This window comes from Protopterus annectens, chromosome 7.part0, assembly GCF_019279795.1.
Source record: "Protopterus annectens isolate FY-2018-M chromosome 7.part0, PAN1.0, whole genome shotgun sequence".
NCBI lineage: Eukaryota > Metazoa > Chordata > Ceratodontiformes > Protopteridae > Protopterus > Protopterus annectens.
This window is the reverse complement of record NC_056739.1, coordinates 783943461-783965679: the sequence shown is the minus strand read 5'-3', so window position 1 is coordinate 783965679 and position 22219 is coordinate 783943461. Positions and strand designations below refer to the sequence as shown.

The 22219-nt window shown below is 44.1% G+C and overlaps 1 protein-coding gene across 1 annotated transcript in view; it reads right to left on the bottom strand.

Moving 5' to 3' along the window:
• Nucleotides 1-22219, bottom strand: part of GIGYF1 (GRB10 interacting GYF protein 1) — a gene marked incomplete in the record, with an annotated part of 2892461 nt that overhangs the window by 1349075 nt on the left and 1521167 nt on the right. Inside the window, 1 exon segment of the mRNA XM_044077309.1 lies at nt 20897-21010. Coding sequence (XP_043933244.1) covers nt 20897-21010 — 114 coding nt within the window.

The window sequence follows — 22219 nt, the reverse complement described above, 5'->3', positions numbered from 1 at the left end:
AAGGGGGAAGTCATTGGGACCGTTTCCTATAAGGTTGTGACTGGTCTTCCCCTCCTTTTGGGGTTGAAGCACCCCACTGTCGTGGCCTGTAAGAGCCTTGGGGCTGAGATCTGCCTCTTGGGCGCCTGTATCTGCCTCTTTGTGGTCTGTCTGATACCGGAAAGGACCAATTTTTGGAGGGCCAATTTCTGCTAAATCGAGGTGGCTGTACCTGTAAGAAATCCTTCACTGTTTGCATAGATTTTGCCTTATCCTCCATTTTCTTCAATACCTCTTCTGCCTTAACACCAAATAAAATATCCTACTGTAAAGGAGCATCCAATAATTTTGCCTTAACATGATCAGGTAAAACCTTGTTCTTTTAACCAAACATACCTTCGTATCACAGATCCTGTAACTGCTGCTCTACAAGAAGCCTCTAATGAATCAAAACCACATTGCAGAGTATGTTTTCCCACTTGTTCAGCTGCATGCAATAAATCCTGCATTTCCTTATAGTCAGGATGTTCTGAACTTGTAAGCATTTTCTGTTTTAAAAGAGACATAAAATATTGCTGGCATTTAAGCATGTGAAACTGGCAATTTAAAGCCCTCACTGCTAAAGTTGCAGAAGTGTAAACTTTCTTCCCCCATCTGTCTAATGCTCTAGAATCCCTGTCAGAGGGAACTGGATTTTTAGCTGTGGAAGCCTTTACCCCTTTGGGACCCTGGGAAATGGTTTCTGGGTCAGCAAAGTACAGCTGTGTACACTTACCATAAATGTAGATGTTAGAGTGTCTTCACTGTTGCAGTCATCACTGTAGGGTTCTTCCTGCCGGCAGGCAGTCCTCGGTTGGCCAGAATCCCAAAGTCTGGGTCCGGCGTCGGCTGTTCAGTCATGCTCCCTGACGTCAGAGCGCCAGGAGTACAAAGCTGCCAGCCGACACCATGTTCTCCAGTTTTTCTTGCCCCAGATGTCAGGTGCCTAAAAATGAAGGCCAATAGTAAAAACTAAAAAAAAAAAAAAAAAAAAAAAAAAAACACCACAAACCCCATAGCTTGTAGCAAATACACCTCAGAAGAAAGGTGAAGTAGGTAAGCACACTAGTGAAAATATAAGAGGGGACAGGAGGGAGGGTAACCCACACTGCAACAGTGAAGACACTCGAACATCTACATTTATGGTAAGTGTACACAACTGTACTATGTTCATGTTTCACTGTTGCAGTCATCACTGTAGGGTTGAATCCCAAAGCTGAGGTAAGGGGTGGTGGTTACAGAGAAGAAGGGGCGGCTAGAAGGCCCTGCAAGACTGCAGAAGCAAAGCCTGCCCTAGACTTAGAGTAAAGAGGGAGATTATAGTGCTTAGAGAAAGTATGCACTGAACTCCAAGTTGCAGCTTCCAAAATATCTTTGGTAGGTACTCCCCTGAGAAAGGCAGCTGAAGTAGCAGCAGCTCTGGTAGAGTGAGTCCTAATTTTTCCTGGGATTTGCTTTCCATGATGTGAGTAACAAAGTCTGATTCCATGCGCAATCCATTTAGAAATGGTCTGTTTTGAAATGGCTTTGCATTGGGAGTTTGTTGCTTAAGAAACAAACAGTTGCTCTGTTTTCCTGATATCCTTGGTTCCGTCCAGGTAAAAACGAAGTTGTCTGTGTACATCTAAGGAATGCAAGATCCTTTCCCCCTTATTTTGTGGATTAGTGAAAAAAGTTGGCAGGTGAATAGTTTGATTTAAAGCCACTTTGGAAACCACTTTAGGCATGAAAGTAGGATTAGTCCTTAAATACACCCTATCTTGGTGAAAAATAATGTAAGGTTCCACAGCCATGAGTGCTTGCAACTCAGAGACTCTCCTGGCTGAAGTCAAAGCCAGTAGGATAGCTGTCTTCCATGATAAATATTTAATATCAGTTGTGGCAGCAGGCACAAAAGGAGGCAGAGTGAGTTTTTCCAGAACATAGTTGAGGTCCCAGGCAGGTATGGGTGGTGTCCTAGGGGGCCTTAAATTCTTTGCTCCTCAGAGATATTGTTTCAGAAGTGGATGCGAAAAGATTGGAGGGTCTGTGTTGTAATGTGCAGAGATAGCTGAGGCATGAATTTTTATGGAGAAGGATAAACCCTTATGTAGCATGTCTGTTAGGTAAAGCAAAATCAGAGGGATATTAGGAACGAGAGGATCCGAATCCTGAGCATGCATCCAGGTGCAAAATCTCTTCCATTTGCCAGCATAAGATTTTCTAGTGCTAGGCCATCTGGCTTCTAAGATAACATCCATGACCTTTTTGGGAATGGAAGGATTATTCATAGATCCTGAATTCGCCAGGCTGAGAGTTTTGACATGAGAGTGCAGAACCTGGCCCTGGTGTTGGGACAAAAGACTGGGAATCTGAGGCAAAATCCAAGGTGGTTCTTTATTTATTTATTTATTTATTTATTTTGCATTTGTTGACCGGGCTAGTCTAACTGGAATAAAATCCATTTTCAGTAGAGGCCCGGGGAGAACAGCTCCAACACAGATAATTTTATACAGTAAAAAATAATCACAAGTTCAAAGAAGTATAACAGTAGTAAAATAGCTCTAAGCAGTTACAGCCATACACAGACACAATATAGGACTGTAATAATTGTCTCAAATTCAAAGAATTATAATGGTAGTTAAAAAGGGTCTAAACAGATTACAGACATACAGATTAGGTACAGTTGTCATTAAAAGCATACCTAGCTCATGCTGAGGTGATATGCAATGCAATACATACAAAAACAAATTAGTAGTTTTCAATTGGAAGCAGGATAAAAAAGTATATACAGTTGATAAATTATACAAATGTATCAAATGATACAGTGAAATAAAGATATATATAGGAAGCAGCAAGAGGATGTAAGTAGGTGGAATATACTCTTGTTAGGAGCAGGGAAGACAGTTAGTCAGGGTTAGTACAAGGACAAAGCCAGTGAGTACTGAGAAATTGTTTTATTTTTAGTTTAAAGAGTCTTATGGAGGTCAGAGATAGGAGTTCAGAGGGAAGCCTGTTCCAGTGTTTGCCTACAGAGTTAGAAAACAGAGAGTCTCCAGCTGAGTTGTTGGATTTGTTGATGGTAATAAGTGGCTTATTAGAGGAGCGTAGGTTCTTAAGATTGTTGTAGGGGGTAATGAGGGTAGTCAGTATAAGTGTATAGGTGGGGTAGTACAAGCTCTTATGGATAATAGTGAGTTGTTGAGATAGTACCTGGTTATGAAACTCTAGCCATCCTAGTTGTTTTAGGTTGTTGCAGTGATGTGTTCTAAAAGGAGATTCTGTGGCAAATCTAGCAATGGAGTGATAGGCAGTAGCAAGTTTGTTTAGGTTGTTTTTTGAGAGATTGGTGTATATGGGTGAGGCATAGAGTAAGGTAGTGATTAAATGAGTTCTAGCTATAGTGACTTTGGTTGAAGGAGTAAGGAAGGGTTTGATTCTGTAAAGGGATCCCAGTTTATTTACTGTTTTTATAGTGATGTTAGTATGAGTGTCAAAGTTTAGATTATTATCTATGGTTATTCCAAGAAGTTTGGTGGTTGTGTCAGGAGATATGAGAGTCCCATTGTTGGATGTAAGAGTAAAGTGAAGAGGGGCAGACCTACGAGTAGGAGTAAAACGTAGGAGTTTAGTTTTTTTAGGGTTAAGTAGAAGGCAACAGAGTCCCATTGTTGGATGTAAGAGTAAAGTGAAGAGGGGCAGACCTACGAGTAGGAGTAAAACGTAGGAGTTTAGTTTTTTTAGGGTTAAGTAGAAGGCAACAGTTTAAAAACCATTGTTCCACTGTATTAAATGCATTTTGTGCAAGGGATTGTAGCTCGGTAGGAGTATTAGCTGAGCAAATAATGGTGGAGTCATCTGCATATTGAATGCAGGTAGCATGTGGGATTGCTAGGTGTAGGTCATTAATGAAAATGGAAAATAACAATGGGCCTAGAATGGAGCCCTGGGGGACACCAAGGGAAATAGGGAGGTGAGAAGATAGGTTGCCTTCCCATAGTACTGCTTGTTGTCTATTTTCTAAGTAGGATTTGAACCATTGTAATGCTAGAGTATCAAGAGAAAGAGATTTAAGTATTTCAATAAGGAGCTGGTGATTAACCATGTCTTCTTGAGATAGATTCTTCAGTGTTGAGTACCAGAATTGACAAGGCCAATTTGGGGCCAGTAGAATCATCATCTTGGGCTTGTCCTGCTTGATCTTTAATAACACCCGTGGTAGAAGAGGTAGTGGTGGAAAGGCATACCCCTTGAGGTTTTTCCAACTGAATGATAGTGCATCCACTTTCCATACTAGCTTGTGAAAAGTCCTTGTGCAAAAAATCTGTAACTGGTGGTTGAGGGGGGATGCAAATAGATCTATGTCCGGGCAGCCCCAGGCTTCTGTAATCGTCTTGAATATGTGGGTGTCTAGCATCCACTCATGCGGGTCTGACAGGTTCCTGCTCAGGCTGTCTGCCAAAGTATTTTGTTTCCCTGGCAGGAACTGAGCTTGTAGATCCACTTTGCAAGCTAGTGCTGTGTTCCATAGAGTCATGGCTAGTCTGCAAAGGGGGTAGGAATGCGAGCCCCACTGCTTATGTACCACATAACTGTGGTGTTGTCTGTTCTTATCAGTAGTTGTCCTGGTTTTAGAAGATCCCTGAAAGCCAAGAGGGCATTCTGAACAGCTAACATCTCTTTTAAATTGATATGTAGGTGCTTCTGATCCTCTGTCCAAAAACCTTGCAGACCCTTTCCCTGCAAGTGGGCTCCCCATGTGTAATCGGAGGTGTCCGTGGTTAACACTTGGCTGGCTGGAGGTAGACTGAAGGCTTTGCCTTTGTTGTGAAGACATGCCATGGTCCACCAATGGAATTCCTTTTGTAGGCAAGGCAAGACAGCAATCTGTGTGTCTAGACTGTGGCAATGCTGGGACCATACACTTTTTAGGTACCATTGTATTTTTCTCATATGTAGTCTTGCATTTGGTATGAGAAGGATGCAGGAGGCCATGTAACCCAAAGCCTGCAGGAATTTCCTTGCAGTTAGCTGAGTAATGGAAGCCAAGGTTTTGAAAGTGGAAGCCAGCTGTAGTTGTTTTTCGGATGTCAGGAATGCCATCTGGGTTGTTGTGTTTAAAAGAGCACACAAGGAAAGTGATCTGTTGTGTAGGGGTCAAATCTGACAATGTTCACAGTGAATCCCAGATACTTGAGAAGATTTTGAACAAATTCCAGGTGCTGGAGTAAAACATCCTTGCGGTCTGCTTGAATAAGGCAGTGGTCCAGATAAGGGTAAATTTGAATACCCTTGAGTCTGCAATAAGCTACTACTGGTGCCAGGCACTTGGTGAAGACCCTGGGAGCAGTAGACAAGCCAAAGGGCAGCGTAGAGAATTGGTAATGTTTCGAGCCGGCCTTGAACAGGAGGTATTTTCTGCACTCCTGTCTGATAGGGATGTGTAGGTAAGCCTCCTTTAAATCCAATGTCACCATCCATGCATTTTTGCTCAACATTGGCAGGAGCTGCTGCAGAGTAAGCATTTTGAACTTTGGTATCTCCAGGAAAGTATTTAAGACGGACAGATCCAGGATGGGTCTCCATGAGTTTTGCTTTCTGGGAACTAGAAAGAGCCTTGAGTAAAAGCCTTGCCCCGTCTCTGATTGTGGAACCAGTTCTATGGCCCTCATTGCCATGAGGGATCCCACCTGGTTTAATGCCTTGGACCATTGTTGTTTTGGTAGGTCTGGCCATCCGTTTGGTCTTGGCAAGGTATAAAAGTGGAATTTGTAACCTCTTGAAACTACATCCAGAACCCACTTGTCTTGGGTTATGCAAGTCCAATTTTGTTAAAAAAGAGAGAGTTTTCCTCCTAGAGGGGCATCCAGGATAGAAGTTCCTGGAGCCATGCAGGGGGAGTCATTGAGCCTGTTTTCTATATGATTGAGGTCTGTCCTCTCCACCCCTGGAGGTGGAAGCACTCCATTGTCGAGGTCTGTGTTTGAGGCCTCCCTCTGGTGTGCCTATATCTACCCCTCTAAGACCTGTCCGAGCTGGGAAAAGACCAATTTTTGTTGGCCAATTTCTGCTAAATCTAGGGGGCTGAACTTGTAAGAAATCCTTAACCGTTTGCATGGATTTTGCCTTATCCTCCATTTTCTTTATCATCTCTTCAGCCTTAGGCCCAAACAAAACATTATGCTGAACATGAGCATCCAGTAACTTTGCTTTCACTTGATCAGGTAAGTTTTGTTCCTTTAACCAAGCATGTCTTCTAATGACTGTGCCAGAGGCAGCCGCCCTGCAAGAAGCCTCCAAGGCATCAAAACCACAGTGTAAACCATGCTTCCCCACTTCTTCAGTAGCATGCATCAAATCATGTAATTCCTTATTATCTGCACATGCAGAAATGGTACCTAACTTTTGTTTCATAACAGACAGAAATTGCTGATATTTTAGCATATGAAACTGGCAATTTTAAGTCCTAAATCGATAAAGTAGCAGAAGTACACAATTTTGCCCCATCTCTCCAAAGCTCTGGAATCCTTATCTGTCGGAATAAGATTTTTAGCAGAGGCAGCCTTACACCCCCCTTAGGACCCTGAGAAATGGTTTCTGGATCAGCAGTAGGATTTTTGTAAAGGAACTGGTGGGAGTCAGGGACCCTGTAATATCTGTCGGGCTTAGCAAGGGCTGGAGGAAAGGATTCAGGAGATAAATTAGCCTCAGAAAAGGCATCATCCACAATATCCAAAATAGGAGGAATAGCCAGGGGTCTATGTTGGGGAAGAAGGAAATCCCTGAGCCTTCTCTTAGATTCCGAGTACTCCTGTTCCTCCCATTGAAAATGTTCCCTCATGTCATGTAAAGTTTCCCCAAAAGAAAAATCCTCAGGGGGAAAAGCTGATGGAATGGATTCCTCAGCATCGGAATCCTCATAAGGAGGAAAAGAATATTCCTGTTCAGAGGAAGACACTGAAGAAATAGATGCCTGATCAGAAGATTCATAATCCAACTCTTGCCTTGGCCTTTTGTCTGGAGGGGGATGTGAACACCTAATCATGGATAGCAAGTCCTCCACCAATTTAAGTAACTGTTTCTGGGATTTGGGTCCCGGATCAGAAGAGGCCTGGGCAGGTGTCTTAGATTTAGAAGGAGTCTTTGTCTTTGTTCTTGGTTTTGCCTTTATCATAAGCTGTGTAGGCCTGAAAACCCCCTCGGAAGCCGGTACCTGCACAGCGGCTCCAAACCCATCCGAGGGAGCATTGTCCGAAGGTCCTGCAGCTGGAGTGCTCAAAGGCCTAGTTGGCTCCTCGTGGGAGTCCGTTTCGGCTATCGGTTCTGAAATGGCCGATGACAGGGGCTGCGAAAGCGCCTCACTGACGACGGCCGAACCTGAAGCTAGCTCTGGTTGTGTAACGTCGTCTGATTTGGACCTCGGAGGCCTGTCCTTATCCTTGCGTCGTTTGTGAACTCCGGTAGTCGGAAGCGTGTCCGACGACATTTTATAATTAAATCGCCTACCAAAGTAGTGAAAGGCAAAATCGTACCTCCGCTTAATCGTACGTTGATTAAATCTTGCACAAAACCGACAACTAACTACGTCGTGGTCAGGGCCTAAACAAGGAATACAGTAAGAATGGAAATCCTTATGAGGTATTTGCTTCCCACAAGAAATGCAATTATTAACTTTTTCTGACATCGGACTGGAGCAAGAAAAAAGTTTCCCCAACGGGGTACTTAGCTTTGAGAAGGAGAAGTAAGTCTTCGGACTGAAGCACGAAAAAATATCAGGAGTCAGCCGACCGGCACTTGCGAACTGCTTTCACCGCATGGCAAGAAAGACTAGAGAACATGGCGCCGGCTGGCAGCTTTGTACTCCTGGCGCTCTGACTGAACAGCCGACGCCGGACCCAGACTTTGGGATTCTGGCCGACCGAGGACTGCCTGCCGGCAGGAAGAACCCTACAGTGATGACTGCAACAGTGAAACACTATGAACATCAGGGTTTTTATAAAGAAATTTGTGAGAGTCAGGAACTTTGTAGTACCTGTCTGGCTTGACTGGAGCAGGGGGCAAAGAATCAGGATTTAAACTGGACTCAGAGTACACATCATCCACAATATCTAACACTGGAGGTATAGCAAGGGGCCTGTGCTGAGGCAATAAAAGAAAGTCTGAGCCTTTTCTTGGATTCTGAGTAATCCTGACCTTCCCAATGGAAATGGTCCCTCATGGTATGTAAAGTTTCCCCAAAAGAGTAATCCTCAGGAGGAGAGGCTGAAGGATTTGATTCTTCAGCATCAGAGTCCTCATAGGGGGGTAAAGAGTATCCCTGGTCTGAAGAGGAATCAGAAGAAATGGAAACCTGGTCAGAGGAATCATAGTCTGTATCCTGCCTAGGCCTTTTATCTGGAGGGGGATGGGAACCCCTGATCAGAGTAATTAAGTCTTCGGCCATTTTAAGCATCTGTTTTTTAGGCATGGATGACTGTCCAGGTGAATGCTATACTTGCTTCTTTGTCTTTAATGGAGTTTTAGACTTGGCTGTAGATTTAATGTTAAGTTGTGAAGGTCTGAAAACACCCTCAGAAGCCGATGCCTGCTCAGCGACTCCGGACTCATCTGAGGGGTTAGTTTCCGTAGGCCCAATACCTTGAGTTTCCAGAGGCCTATACGTCTCCACGTGGGAGTCGGAGGCGGCCTGTGGCTCTGAGGTAGCAGGTGTCAGGGGCTGCGAACGCGCCTCACTGAGAACCAGTGACTGGCCTAAAAGAGGCTTCATAGTCAGTTTTGGGCCTCGGATGCCTGTCCTTATCCTTGCCTTTGTGTTTTTTGTGTATTCCGGTCGTCAGTTGTTCCGCCAGCATGGTATAACTAAACCTTTGGCCAAAGTAATGGCGAGCAAAGTCAAACCGACGTTAGTGTGTTTGTTAAATCTAGCACAAAACCGACAACTAGTGACGTCGTGGTCTGGGCCTAGACATGGAATACAGTAAGAATGAAAATCCTTATGAGATATTTGCTTCCCACAAGAAATACAATTATTAACTTTTACTGACATCGGTCTGAGGCAAGAAAAGGTTTCCCCAACGGGGTACTTAGCATTATTGAAGACTTTGGTTCTGAAATTCGAATTGAAAATCTCAGGAGTCGGCCGACCGGCACCTGCAAACTGCTTTTGCTTTGGGCACCGCGCGACAAGAAAGACTGAAGAAAATGGCGTTGGCTGCATCTTATATACCCCTGGAGCACTGACATCAGGGAAGGAGAGACAGCAACCGACCCCGGACCAAGACTTTGGAACTCTGGCCGACTGCGGGACCGCCTGACGGCAGGATAACCCAAGTGCAATGACTGCAGCAGTGAAACACAATGAACATCCTGCTTTTGAGCCCCTGCCCACCGATTTGTGGGTAGATTTGGCCAACGGTTTGGGGTTGGTAAGGAGTGGAAGTGGAATCTGTATCCTTGAGAAACTTATTTGAAACCCATTTGTCCTGGGTAACGAGTTCCCAATTTTTTACCTGCAGGGCAATCTTGCCACCTAAAGGAACAGTCAGTTGAGCAGGGTTTGGAAGGTTTAAAGTTAAGTAATTTAGACAGTTTACCATGGGGGGGGGGGGGGTCTTACTACTTCCTGCTTTGGAAGTGGGAGGCCCCACTGCTTAGTCCTGAGAGTCCCTTGGGACTGCAGCCTGGGTGTTTTGCTGGCTCTGGATTTGGACTGAGAAAGCCTGGAAGAGGCAGGAAAGGACCATTTCTTAGATGGCCAATGCGTACTAAATCTGGGAGACTGTACTTGCAGGAAATCTGTAACAGTTTGCATAGATTTAGCTTTTTCCTCCACCTTTTTAAGTACTACTGCTTTGTTGCCAAACAGGCGGTCTTGATTTAAGGAAGCATCCAGCAATTTAGCCTTAACATGATCTGGCAAAGATTGCTCCTTAAGCCAAGCATGCCTTCTAAGTACAGATGCAGTGAAAAGCAGCCCTGCAAGATGCCTCTAATGAATCAAAACTACATTGCAAAGTATGTTTTCCAACTTGTTCAGTAGAATGCTGTAAACTTTATTTTCAGCACAATCAGGAATCAACATAATTTTCTGTTTAAACAATCCTATAATATGTTGCTGATACTTTAACATATGAAACTGGCAGTTTAAGGCCCTAATGACCAAGGTTGCAGAAGTGTATACCACCTTCTTACCCAATCTGTCCAGCGCCCTGGAATCTCTATCAGAGGGGGTAGGATTTTTGGCAGTAGTGGCCTTAATGCCCTTGGGTCCCTGGGAAATGGTCTCAGTATCGGCAGTAGGATTTTTAAAAAGGAACTTGAGAGTCAGGAACCCTGTAATACCTATCAGCTTTTCTGGGAGCAAGAGGTAAAGAGTCAGGGGCCAGGCTAGATTCAGAGAAGCCATCAACAGCAATGTCCAGTACAGGAGGTATAGCTAAAGGCCTGTGTTGGGGCAGGAGTAAGAAATCTCGAAGCCTCTTTTTGGAGTCAGAGTAATCCTGTCTTTCCCAGTGAAAATGCTCCCTAAGAGTATGCAAGGTTTCACCAAGAGAGAAATCCTCTGGAGGGGAAGCAGCGGGAATGGAGTCCTCTGCATCAGAATCCTTATAGGTAGATAAGGGTAAATCCTGGTCATCAGTGGAAACAGAAATTTCAGAGTCCTGATCAGAAGAATCAGAAGGAAAATCAGTCCTAGGTCTCTTAGAGGGGGAAGGGTGACTTTCCCTGATTAGATTAATAAGGTCTTCAGCCATTCTTATTTGTTTTTTAGGCATAGGGGCCTGACCATGCGGTCTGGGTGTCGGTTTTCTAGGCATGGATCAAGTTTTAGTCCTTGAAGAAGATGGCGTTGGTTTAATATGCAAGTCAGTAGGCCTGCATACACCCTCAGAAGCCGCCGGACCCATCCAAGGTAGAGACATCCGCAGGTTCCACAGTCAAGGAAGCATCTAGCAGCATACCGGACTCCGAATGGGTCTCAGTAGAGGCCTGCGAATCTGAAGTAGCGAGTATCAGGGGCTGCGAAAACACTTCAATGAGTACTGGCGAACTGGCGACTAGCTTAGGAGAAGCGTCGTTGGCAGCTTTGGACCTATGCGGTCTGTCTCTATCTTTATCTTTGCATTTTTTCAGAATAGCGGTAGTTGGGTGGCTTACCGAAGCCATTTCTGGATAATTGAACAGAGTACCAAAATACTTAGAAGCGTAAATGAACAGACGATGAATAGTGTGAGGTTTGAGTAAGGCACAAAACAGACAGTGAGGTACGTCGTGGTCTGGGCCGAAGCAAGGAATGCAGTACGAATGAAAATCTTTATGAGGTATTTGCTTTCCACAAGAAATACAATTGTTAACTTTTACTGACATCAGTTTAGAGCAAGAAAAAGGTTCCCCAATGGCGTACATAGCTTAGCTGAAGACTTTGGTTCTGAAACTTGACTGTCCGACCGGCACTTGCGAACTGCTTCTGCTTCAGGCACGCACGGCAAGAAAGACTGATGTAATGCTGTCAGCTGCATGCTATATACCCTGACTACCTGACATCATGGAAGATGAGACAGCAACCGACGCAGGCCCCAAGACTTTGACAATCAGGCTGACTGAGGGCTACTGCAAGCAGATAACCCAAATGTGATGACTGCAACAGTGAAACACGAAGAACATATGCACGCCCATGACAGACAGGGTCTTGCCGTCTTTTTCCCACCTGGCTAATGTCTCTCTTACCTCTGGGCCAAAAAGAGAGGAAGCGTCAATGGGAGCGATGACAAAGGAAGACTTAAAAAGGTCTGCAAAATCACATAGGAGCATCCAGGCATGACGTCTCATGACGACGCCTGTAGCTGCTGCTCTAGCCACCCCTTCGGTAGTACGAGAAATCAATCACATGGACGAATTAGATATGGATTCCAGGGTGGCAAGCTGTGAGGCAACTTTGTCATGTACCTCATCAGATACTGCTCCTGCTAGAGTTCCTGAGAGTTCCATGACCAGGTCTCTCTGAAGACGAGTAAAATGTGCTAAGTAATTTAAGGAACGAATGGCAAAGTTAGATGAATCATACACCCGGTTTCCTTAATCTGTCCATCTTCCGAGACTCCCTGTTTCGAGGATACACAGTAGGACTCTCCTCTGCGAATTCTTTCCTAGTGGCCACTGCAACCACCAAAGTGTCTACTGCTACGCCTTTGGACCAATGGGGGTGATCTTCTGGAGGGGAGAGAATTTTGTCTGGTCTCCGGGCAATAGGCTCAATGGTGTCAGGATTCTTCCAGGCGCACTGCACGATGAGCTGAACTACATCTGTAGGTGGGGTCACCCAGGAAGTAGAGGGTAGAGCACGAAAAGCCTGCAAAAATACAGATTCGTCAGACGAAGGGTTGGAGGGCTTCCAGTCTTCCCGCTGGTTTAAGATTTCTAATACGTCTCCAAAGGAGACATCCTCAGGGGGTGACCATGGGGACCCTTCCCACTCATCATAGTCTGCATCTTCGGTAAGGGATTCTTAGGGAAATCCATGTGCTTCTTCTTGCACGATTTCTTACGGGGGGGCTTCCTCGCTGGGGACATCTGAGGAGGACTCCGAAGAGAGGGTTCCCTATTGTAGGGTATCTTGAGGTCCCCGTGCTCGATGTGCCAGAGTAGTGGACTGTGTCAGCTGTGGTTCAGAGGACATGTATATGTGGAATTCTGGTGCTGAAGGAAAGTACAGTTGTGCACACTTACCATAAATGTAGACGTTCGAGTGTATTCACTGTTGCAGTCATTACATTTGGGTAATCTGCTGGCAGGCTGCCCTCAGTCGGCCTGAATAACAAAGTCTTGGGTCCTGCATCGGTTGCAGTCTCCTCTCCCATGACGTCAGGTCGTCAGGGGTACAAAACATGCAGCAGACGCCATTTTATTCAGTATTTCTTGCCCCAGATGTCAGGTGCCCCCCAGAATGGGGAGCAAAATTATATATATATATATATATATATATACATACATATATATATATATATATACATACATACAAAAAACAGTAAATATATATATAAATGCACCTTTAGAAACAAACTTTACCTTCATATAAAAGCAAATACACCACAAAGGCTTTTGTGTATAGTAAAGGAAAGAAAAGGTATAGAAAGGAGGATGGTGGGTGGGTAACCCTGACTGCAACAGTGAATACACTCGAATATCTACATTTATGTTAAGTGTATACAACTGTACTATGTTCTTCGTGTTTCACTGTTGCAGTCACTACATCTGGGTAGAATCCCAAAGCTATGGATGGGAGGATGGAACTAAACAGCATTAGAAGTGGCTATAAGGCCCTGCAGAACTGCAGTGGCAAAGCCTGCCCTGGATTTGGAGAATAGAGGCAAATGATAATGCTTTGTGAAGGTATGAACAGAGCTGCAAGTAGCAGCTTCTAGTATGTCTTTGGTTGGAACCCCTCTGAGAAAAGCTGCTGAAGTAGAGGCAGCCCTGTTGGAATGTGATCTGATCCCCTTGGGCACAGATTTACCATGGTGCAAGTAGCAGAAACGAATGCAGTGGCTTATCCACTTAGAGATAGTCTGCTTCGATACAGCCTTCCCCTCTGACCCTGCAGAAAATGCTACCAGTAGTTGCTCAGACTTTCTTAGAGATTTGGTCCTGTTCAAGTAGAATCTTAGTTGTCTGTGTACATCCAATGAAAGCAGAATCCGCTCCCCCTTGTTCTGTGGATTTGGGTAAAATGTTGGCAGGTGAATAGTCTGGTTAAGAGCCACACCGGATACCACATTAGGCATAAAAGAAGGATTGGTCCTGAGGGGTACCCTGTCCGGGTAAAATATAATAAAAGACTCCACTCCACTAGTTCTGAAACCCTTCTAGCTGAAGTGACTGCCAAGAGAAAAGCCGTTTCCCAAGACAGAAATTTGAAATTTTATATCCGCAGTAGCTGCTGGTTCAAAAGGAGGCAGTGTGAGTTTTCCCAGCACAAAATTGAGGTCCCATGCAGGAGTTGGTGATCTTCTGGGAGGCCTTAAATTTTTGGCCCCTCTAAGATACTGTTTAAGCAGAGGATGAAAAAAGAGGGGAGGCTCTGTGTTGTAATGAGCCAAGATGGCAGAGGCATGGATTTTTATTGAAGAAAAGGATAGGCCCTTGTCAAGCATCGCAGTCAAATATTGTAAAATCTGAGGAATATTGGGCTTTGCTGCGTCTGTTCCTTGTGCTTGGTTCAAAGCACAGAATCTCTTCCATTTATCAGCATAAGATTTTTTAGTACTACGCCTTCTGGCTTCCAAAATGACATCCATCACAGATTTACTGAAAGGTGTTGTTTGAGTAATTAGTTGATCAGCCATGCTGCAAGATTCAAAGTTTGGAACTGAGTGTGCAGAATTTGATAGTTCTGCTGAGCAGTAGGATGAGGTATTTGAGGCAAGTACCATGGAGGAAGCGGAGACATATTCCTTAGAACTGGGCACCAGTGCTGGCGAGGCCAGTCCAGAGCCACTAGGATCATTTTTGGTTTTTCCTGTCTGACTTTTAGCAAGACCTTGGAGAGTAGATTTTGTGATGAGCTCTTGTGCAGAATTTGTCCAACTGAAATTTGGGGAGAGGCACATTTCTGTGTTAACATGCTGAAGATTTGTGGATCCAGTTTCCATTCGTGCGGGTCCATAAGATTTCTGTTTAGGTCGCCTGCCAGAGTATTTTGCTTTCCTGGCAGGAACTGAGCTTGAAGATGTATTTGATAAGTCAAGGCTGTGTTCCACAAGGCCATGGCTAATCTGCAAAGAGGGTAGGAATGTGTACCCCCCTGCTTGTTTGTGTACCACATAACTGTGGTGTTGTCCATCTTTATCAGTAGTTGTCCTGGATGAAGCAAGTCCTTGAAGGCTGTCAGAGCATTCTGAACAGCTAGCATCTCTTTCTGGTTGATATGCAGATGCATTTGGTTTGGGCTCCATTCGCCCTGAATGCATCTCCCTGCCAGGTGGGGCCCCCAAGCATAGACTGATGTGTCTGTAGTTAGGGTTTGGGTGGCAGGGGATAGAGTGAATGACCATCCCTTGTTTTGGTGACATGTCTCTGCCCAGCAAAGAAACTCCTGTTGCAGGCAGGGAATGAGAGGAATCAATGTTTCCAGACTGTGACAATGTTGACTCCATAAACTTTTTAGGTACCATTGAAGTATCCTCATATGCAGTCTCGCACATGGAGTTAGTAGAATGCAGGATGCCATGAACCCCAAAGCCTGCAGAATTTGTCTTGCAGATAACTTTTTTTGCCATTTGTTTGAAGTATGTTGTCAGTTGCCTTTGTTAGTCTGGCGTGAGGTAAGCCATCTGGGCAGTTGTATTCAAGCTTGCACCCAGGAATGTAATTATTTGAGAGGGTACCAGTTGTGATTTCTTTACGTTTATGGTGTACCCTAGGCATGCTAGAAGCCTTTTTACAAACGCCAGATGTTGAAGAAGAGAGTCCTTGTCCTCTGCTTGAATGAGACAGTCGTCCAGACAAGAATAAATTTGTATGCTTCTTTGCCTGCAGAATGTAATTACTGGTGCCAGGCACTTTGTAAAGACCCTGGGCGCAGTAGATAAGCCAAAGGGCAGTGCAGAGAATTGGTAATGCAAGAAGAAGAAGAAGAAAAAAAAAAAAAAAAAAAACCTGCTTTGAAGCGGAGGTATCTTCTGCATGATTCCCTTACTGGGATATGCAGGTATGCCTCTTTTAAGTCTAGAGTTACTAACCAAGCATTCCTGCCTAGCATAGGCAGGAGCTGTTGTAAAGTCAGCATTTTGAATTTTGGAATGTCCAGGAACGTGTTCAAAATCGGTAAGTCCAGTATTGGACGCCATGAATTGTCTTTTCTGCGTACCAGGAAAAGTCTTGAATAAAAACCTTGTCCTTTTTCCTTTTCTGGTACCGGTTGAATAGCCCCCATATCCATGAGGGACATGACTTGCTTCTGGGCCTCCGCCCACTGGTTTTGTGGCAGATCCGGCCATCAGTTTGGAAATGGCAAAGTATGGAAATTAAATCTGTACCCCTGGGATACTATGTTTAATACCCACTTGTCCTGGGTAATTAACTGCCAATTTTGAGCATGAAGTGCTGGTTTTCCCTCCAAGGGGGTTGCCAAAAGATAAGTGCTTGGTGATGGTAGAGGAAAGTCATTGAGACTGCTTACTGTAGGGCTGTGCTTTGTTTCCTCCAGATTTGGAGGTGGAGGCACCCCATTGCTTTGACCTGTAAGAACCCTGTGATTGGTATCTGGAGCCTTTTGAGCGCCTGGACTTGCCCTGAGTGGCTCTGCTGGACACAGGAAAGGACCAATTTTTAGTAAGCCAGTGTCTATGGAACCTGGGTGGCTGCACTTGCAGGAAATCTTTTACGGTTTGCATAGATTTAGCTTTGTCTTCCATTTTCTTTAAAACCTCTTCGGCCTTATTACCAGGGTATCATGCTGCAAGGGGGTATCCAACAATTTAGCTTTAACATGATCAGGCAGATTTTCCTCCTCGAGCCAGGCATGCCTTCTAATCACAGATCCAGTAACGGCGGCCATACAAGAGGCCTCAAAGGAATCAAAACCACATTGCAAAGTATGCTTTCCAACTTGCTCTGCTGAATGCAAGTCATGTAACTATTTTCCACACAATCAGAAATCAGCATCATTTTCTGTTTCAGTAAGCCCATAACATGCTGTTGATATTTAAGCATACAAAACTGGCAGTTTAAAGCCCTGACTGCCAAGGTTGCAGACGTATAAACCTTCTAACCCCATCTATCCAGCGCCCTGGAATCTCTATCAGAAGGGGTGGGATTCTTGGATGTAGAGGCCTTTACACCCTTGGGACCCTGAGAAATAGTTTCAGGATCAGTAGCAGGATTTTTGAAAAGAAATTTGTGGGAGTCAGGAACCCTGTAACACCTGTCTGGCTTACTAGGAGCCGGAGGCAGGGAATCAGGAGCCATGCTTGATTCCGAGAACACAATCAACAATGTCTAATACAGGAGGTATTGCCAAAGGCATATGCTGAGGAAGAAGGAAATCCCCAAGCCTCTTTTTTGATTCAAAGAAGTCCTGACTCTCCCAGTGAACATGTTCCCTTAAAGTATGCAAAGTCTCTCCAAAAGAGTAATCCTCAGGAGGAGATGCAGATGGGATGGATTCCTCTGCATCAGAATCCTCAAAGGGTGGAATAGAAAATTCCTGATCAGAAGAGGAATCAGAAGAAATGGAAATCTGATCTGAAGATTCATAATCACTGCCTTGCCTAGGCCTCATAGCAGGGGGTGGTTGGGAACCCCTGATCAAGGTAATTAAATCCTCAGCCATTTTGATCATCTGTTTGTTAGGCATAGGGGCCTGAACACGTGGCTCATGCATCGCTTTTTTAGACATGGAAGTTGGTTTTGAATTTGGTTTTGTTGCTGGCGTCAGTTTAATATAAAATTGTTGAGGCCTGAAAACACCCTCAGAAGCCGGTGCCTGCTCAGCGGCTCCGGACCCATCTAAGGGAGAGACATCCGCGGGTTCAATACTCTGAGAATTTCGCGGCATACTGGACTCCAAATGGGTCTCGGTAGAGGCCTGAGACGCAAAAGTAGCTGGTATCAGGGGCTGTGAAAACGCCTCTCTGAGTACCGGCGGACTGGCTTAGGAGAAGCTCCGTCGTCGGTTTTGGACCTCGACGGTCCGTCTCTTTTTCTTTGCGTTTTTTGTGAACTCCGGAAGTCGAATTGCTAACCAAAGACATTTCAGGATAATTAAATCTTGAACCAAAATATTTAGAAGCAAAAAATATACAGACGCTTAATAGTGCGTTGGTTAAATCTAGCACAAACCCGACAGCAAGGCACATTGTGATCTGGGCCTAGGCAAGGAATACAGTACAAATGAAAATCCTTATGAGGTATTTGCTTTCCCACAAGTAATGCAATTATTAACTTTTACTGACATCAGTAAGGAGCAAGAAAAAGTTTACCCAACGGGGTACTTAGCTTTAGTTTGAAGACTTCGGTTCTGAAACTCGAATATGAAAATTTCAGGGGTCGGCCGACCGGCACTTGTGAACTGCTTCTGCTTCGGGCACCGTGCGGCAAGAGAGACTGAAAAAAAAAAATGGCGTCGGCTGTATGTTTTATACCCGACAACCTGACGTCATGGAAGATGAGACAGCAACCGACGCAGGACCCAAGACTTTATTGTTCAGGCCGACTGAGGGCAACCTGCCAGCAGATTACCCAAATGTAATGACTGCAACAGTGAAACACGAAGAACATCCATCTGCAAGCCTGCTGAGGCAAGTGACCTTTCCATCACTTGGAAAGCAGGTCCACCCGAAGAGGAATGGGAGCCCAGAACCAAGACAGCCAGCCTCAGGACCAGGGTCACACCCCGCTCAGACAAGCCCACACCCAGGGAAGGAGCTGGGAGAGGACTCTGTGCCGTCAAAACAACCGGAACTGTAGTAGTAGATGGCGCCGACAGACCAGTCACGATCCACAGGATGGGTGGGCACAGATTGAGTCGAGGACCACAGGGTAGGCTCGGGAGCCATGGTAAGATCTATCAATAGAACCGAAGAAAATGGAACCGGAACAGGCGTCGGCGTCGAGGGCTCCAACATCTGTAAGGTCGAAGGAGGAATATATGTTGGAGTCTGTGGAGAAAATTCCTCAGCTCCAGGTGGGAAGGAGAATTTGGGAGGAGTTGGAATTCCTCTGGCCACAAGGAGCTGATCGAGTCTCACTACGTAGAGTTCTGAAAGGCTCCTGGAGCAGCAGGTTGAAATACCAGTCAGAGAATCAGGGTGTTCAAGAAATGGGCTCAACTGTTGCCCGAAAAAGGGATCTACCGACGGGGAATATCGGGTCTCAGGTAATATTTCTCCCTTCGTGGTCAAAGGACCAGTAGGTGGGGAGTAGTGACCTGAATTGGAGAGTCTATTTTTGGTGCCAAGAGGGGCATTGGTACTATAGCAGTGGTTGGTACAGTAAGTGAAGTCTTGGTCGGTTCTGTAATAGAGTATGGCACCGTAGGAGGAGTTTGAGGCTCCGGTGCAGAGATTGTAAAAGTCAATTTCAGAGGTTTTGCTTTTCGTTCCGTGGGGGACTTAACAGATTTAGGCTCACTGGTTCCTTTTTAGGACGGGTTGAGCCCTCCTGCCTCAGACAAAGCCTCAGAGAATGGAGTTTAAGAGACCTTAAAGTATTAATTTGTTTTCTCAGTCAAAGTGCAGGCACTAAGGCCCTTACATAGGTCGCATGGGGGTTGAACTTTCAAGTACGGTACCCCGAGACAATTAACACAGGACAAATGTCCATCGGAATTCGGCATTTTCCTGCCACACTTATCGCATTGTTTAAAGCTTGTTGTCCCCTTATCAGCCATTATCACAATGATCAACAATTTTGAGTAGCAAATCACAATAGTAATGAGGGAAAGGTCCTGTCAGAACAACAGAAGATGAAAGAAAGGCACACCCACACACAGTCAAGAAAAGGAAAGACTGATTTTTTTTAGTTACCAACAATGGTAATAAAGAATACCCAATAGGTAAAGGGAAGGAAAAGGGGGGGGGGGGCAATACCAGCAATAGCATTAGAGATTACCACAGGGTAAGGCCTGTACCACCAATGGTACAACTTGATACCAAAAATTTGGTAAGGAAGAAGGAAAGAATCACTGAAACAGACAAGAAGGGTAAGCAAACTATCAATGACTACTATTAAAGGGGAAAATCTCCAAGGTAAAAAGACATTAGTAAAGTTGAAATATAAAATCTAAACCACTTACCTTGAGAGCTGGCATGATGTGTCTTGATACTTCACATGGCAAACAAGATCAGAGGTGATAAAGAGAGGCGCACTATGGCTAAGCTTAGCTCAAGAGTTTTTTTGGCTGGTGCGAGCTTGTTATAACGGCCGAGACTGTTCAGAGGACGGAACAGATACCCATCGCTCATGAATGAAGATTACCACCACCAGATCAAAGTATTCTATACCAGAAACAGATAGCATGCAAGCTACATTAAATATCCTCAAAAAGTCTTCTGAGACTATTAAACCATAAAGTAATTTTTTCATCCACTTTGAGTTCCAGAAACCTGTAAAGTGGGCCTTTTCACATGCACACTTATCCTTGCGTTGGCTGACTAAGGAATTACTGGTATGTACTCAACATTTTCAAGGTAAAGACCACTTCTTACTGAACAGCAGTTCAATGTAATAATTACAGCAAAGTACAGTGGCATCCCTAGGTATTTCTAAAAACAGCACTAAAGAACAAATTTCTCCACATCTTTCAACCACCTTGTTCAAGGATGATAGACAAAAGCCAAAAATAGAGTAGAACAAAGACTGAATAAATGAGACTTTACTTATTGCTCTTTAGACATTTAAAAATAAAGGCTTTGCCATAGCAATTATTTTATACACAAAAAGTCTGGCATCATTTATTTGTTAACTGGGTTTGCAGGCTGGTACAAACATTCTTCACAGCCACAACCAGAAACGTGAAGTATTATTTTAACAATACAGTGCAATAATGTTAATTCCAGCTTTAAGTAGAAGCAAGGTGCAAGTGCAGAAAAGTTTACCATTCATAGCACTTCCTGAGTTGAGAATTACTCTCTCATAATACAACCTATAGCTTTGGGAAGTTGGCATAGCTGTTAAAGTGCTTACCTTACAGACACAAGATGCAGGGTTTGATTCTTAAATGAATAAATGACCAGGCTTAAAATGACCCATGTGGACAGTTAGGCTAGTACATACTTATAAACCTTATAAAGGTAAGCAAACTTGGATAAGCAGTTATGCAATGCAAACAATATCCTATCTAAACAGTACTGCAAAATCAGAGTCAGCTGAGAGCAACACTTCTCCCTTCAAAGGTTCTTACCTGGACTTCAGGGCCTGAAGCTGCTGCTGCTGCATAAATGTGGTTACTTGCTGTGGTGTTAGGTCCCCAGTAGCTGCTTTCTGCTGTAGTGTACACTGAGCATACTGTTGCCTACTATCAATGACAAAAACTCAGTGAGACAAAATTTGCAATTCTGTAATAAGATATTTTTTCCATCATGTTAGTAGATGAGAACAAAGTACTTCATCTGGACAGCAAAAGCAAACCAAATACTTAAGCATTTACTCATGGAGTCTAAAGAAACCAGAATTGTGTGCAATATAAACATGATGGCAACATGCAACTCACCCTACCCCCCCCCAACCACAATGCACTGCTTTGAAAGCTTCCTCTTTTATTGTGCACTATTATAAGGAATGCACAGAGAGTGCTCAAAGTATACTAGAGGTCTGTTCTGTAAATAAAATGTCATGCCTTACCATAACTTATCTGCATTGTCTATCTTCAATTAGAAATAGCTAATTAAAGCTTGATGGCAGAGACGCTAGCTCCTTCTTTAAATAGGGTACTAAGGAACAGCAGAACATCAGATATTGGTAAAAAATCGAAAAACCAAAACCAAACCAAGTAAATACGAAAAGGCAAACAAGAAGTTTGATACAAAAATATGAGGGAGGGTGACTACAAGAATTTTTTGTTACAAAGGGAAACCCAGTGGCAGATTAAATTAAAGTCAGATTGTCCACCCGGACTCAATGAGTCTATTAATGTGAAATGTTTTCTTAAACATCAGAAACTTAAGGTTGACAAAACTAATGACTTAGTATGCCTTCATATTATATAATAATGTTTCTGTTTTTTTAAAAAATGTTTTTTAAACGTAGTGATTTTATAATAGAATAATTAGTTTCAATTATGTTGTGGTAATTAGTGATGTATTTAAGGCACAATTTTGTGAACTATTTTATTCTGATGAAGTCTACGGACGAAAGCGGTGAATAAAGGGTATTACGCTATTTCTTTGGTGTCATTTCAGCTGCTGTTTGCCTTTTCGTATTTACTTCATCAGATATTGGTGCTGAGAAAGGATCAATATTCCTATCTGTAGCCCAAATGGCGAACCTTTTCCATTTATTGGTGTAGACTTTCTTAGTAGAAGCCTTTTCAAGGTTGGAAGAATTTTATGGACCAGGGAAACAAGCCTGGACTGTCTTGCTAGGGTTGGAAGTGTACAAACCAAGCTGTCAGAATAAGGGTGCAAAGTTTCAGGTGCTGCATCCCTGACGGATGAGACAGGAGATCTTGTTTTGGCTCCAGTACCCATGGAGGATATTTCAGATGAGACCAGAGGAACGGGAACCA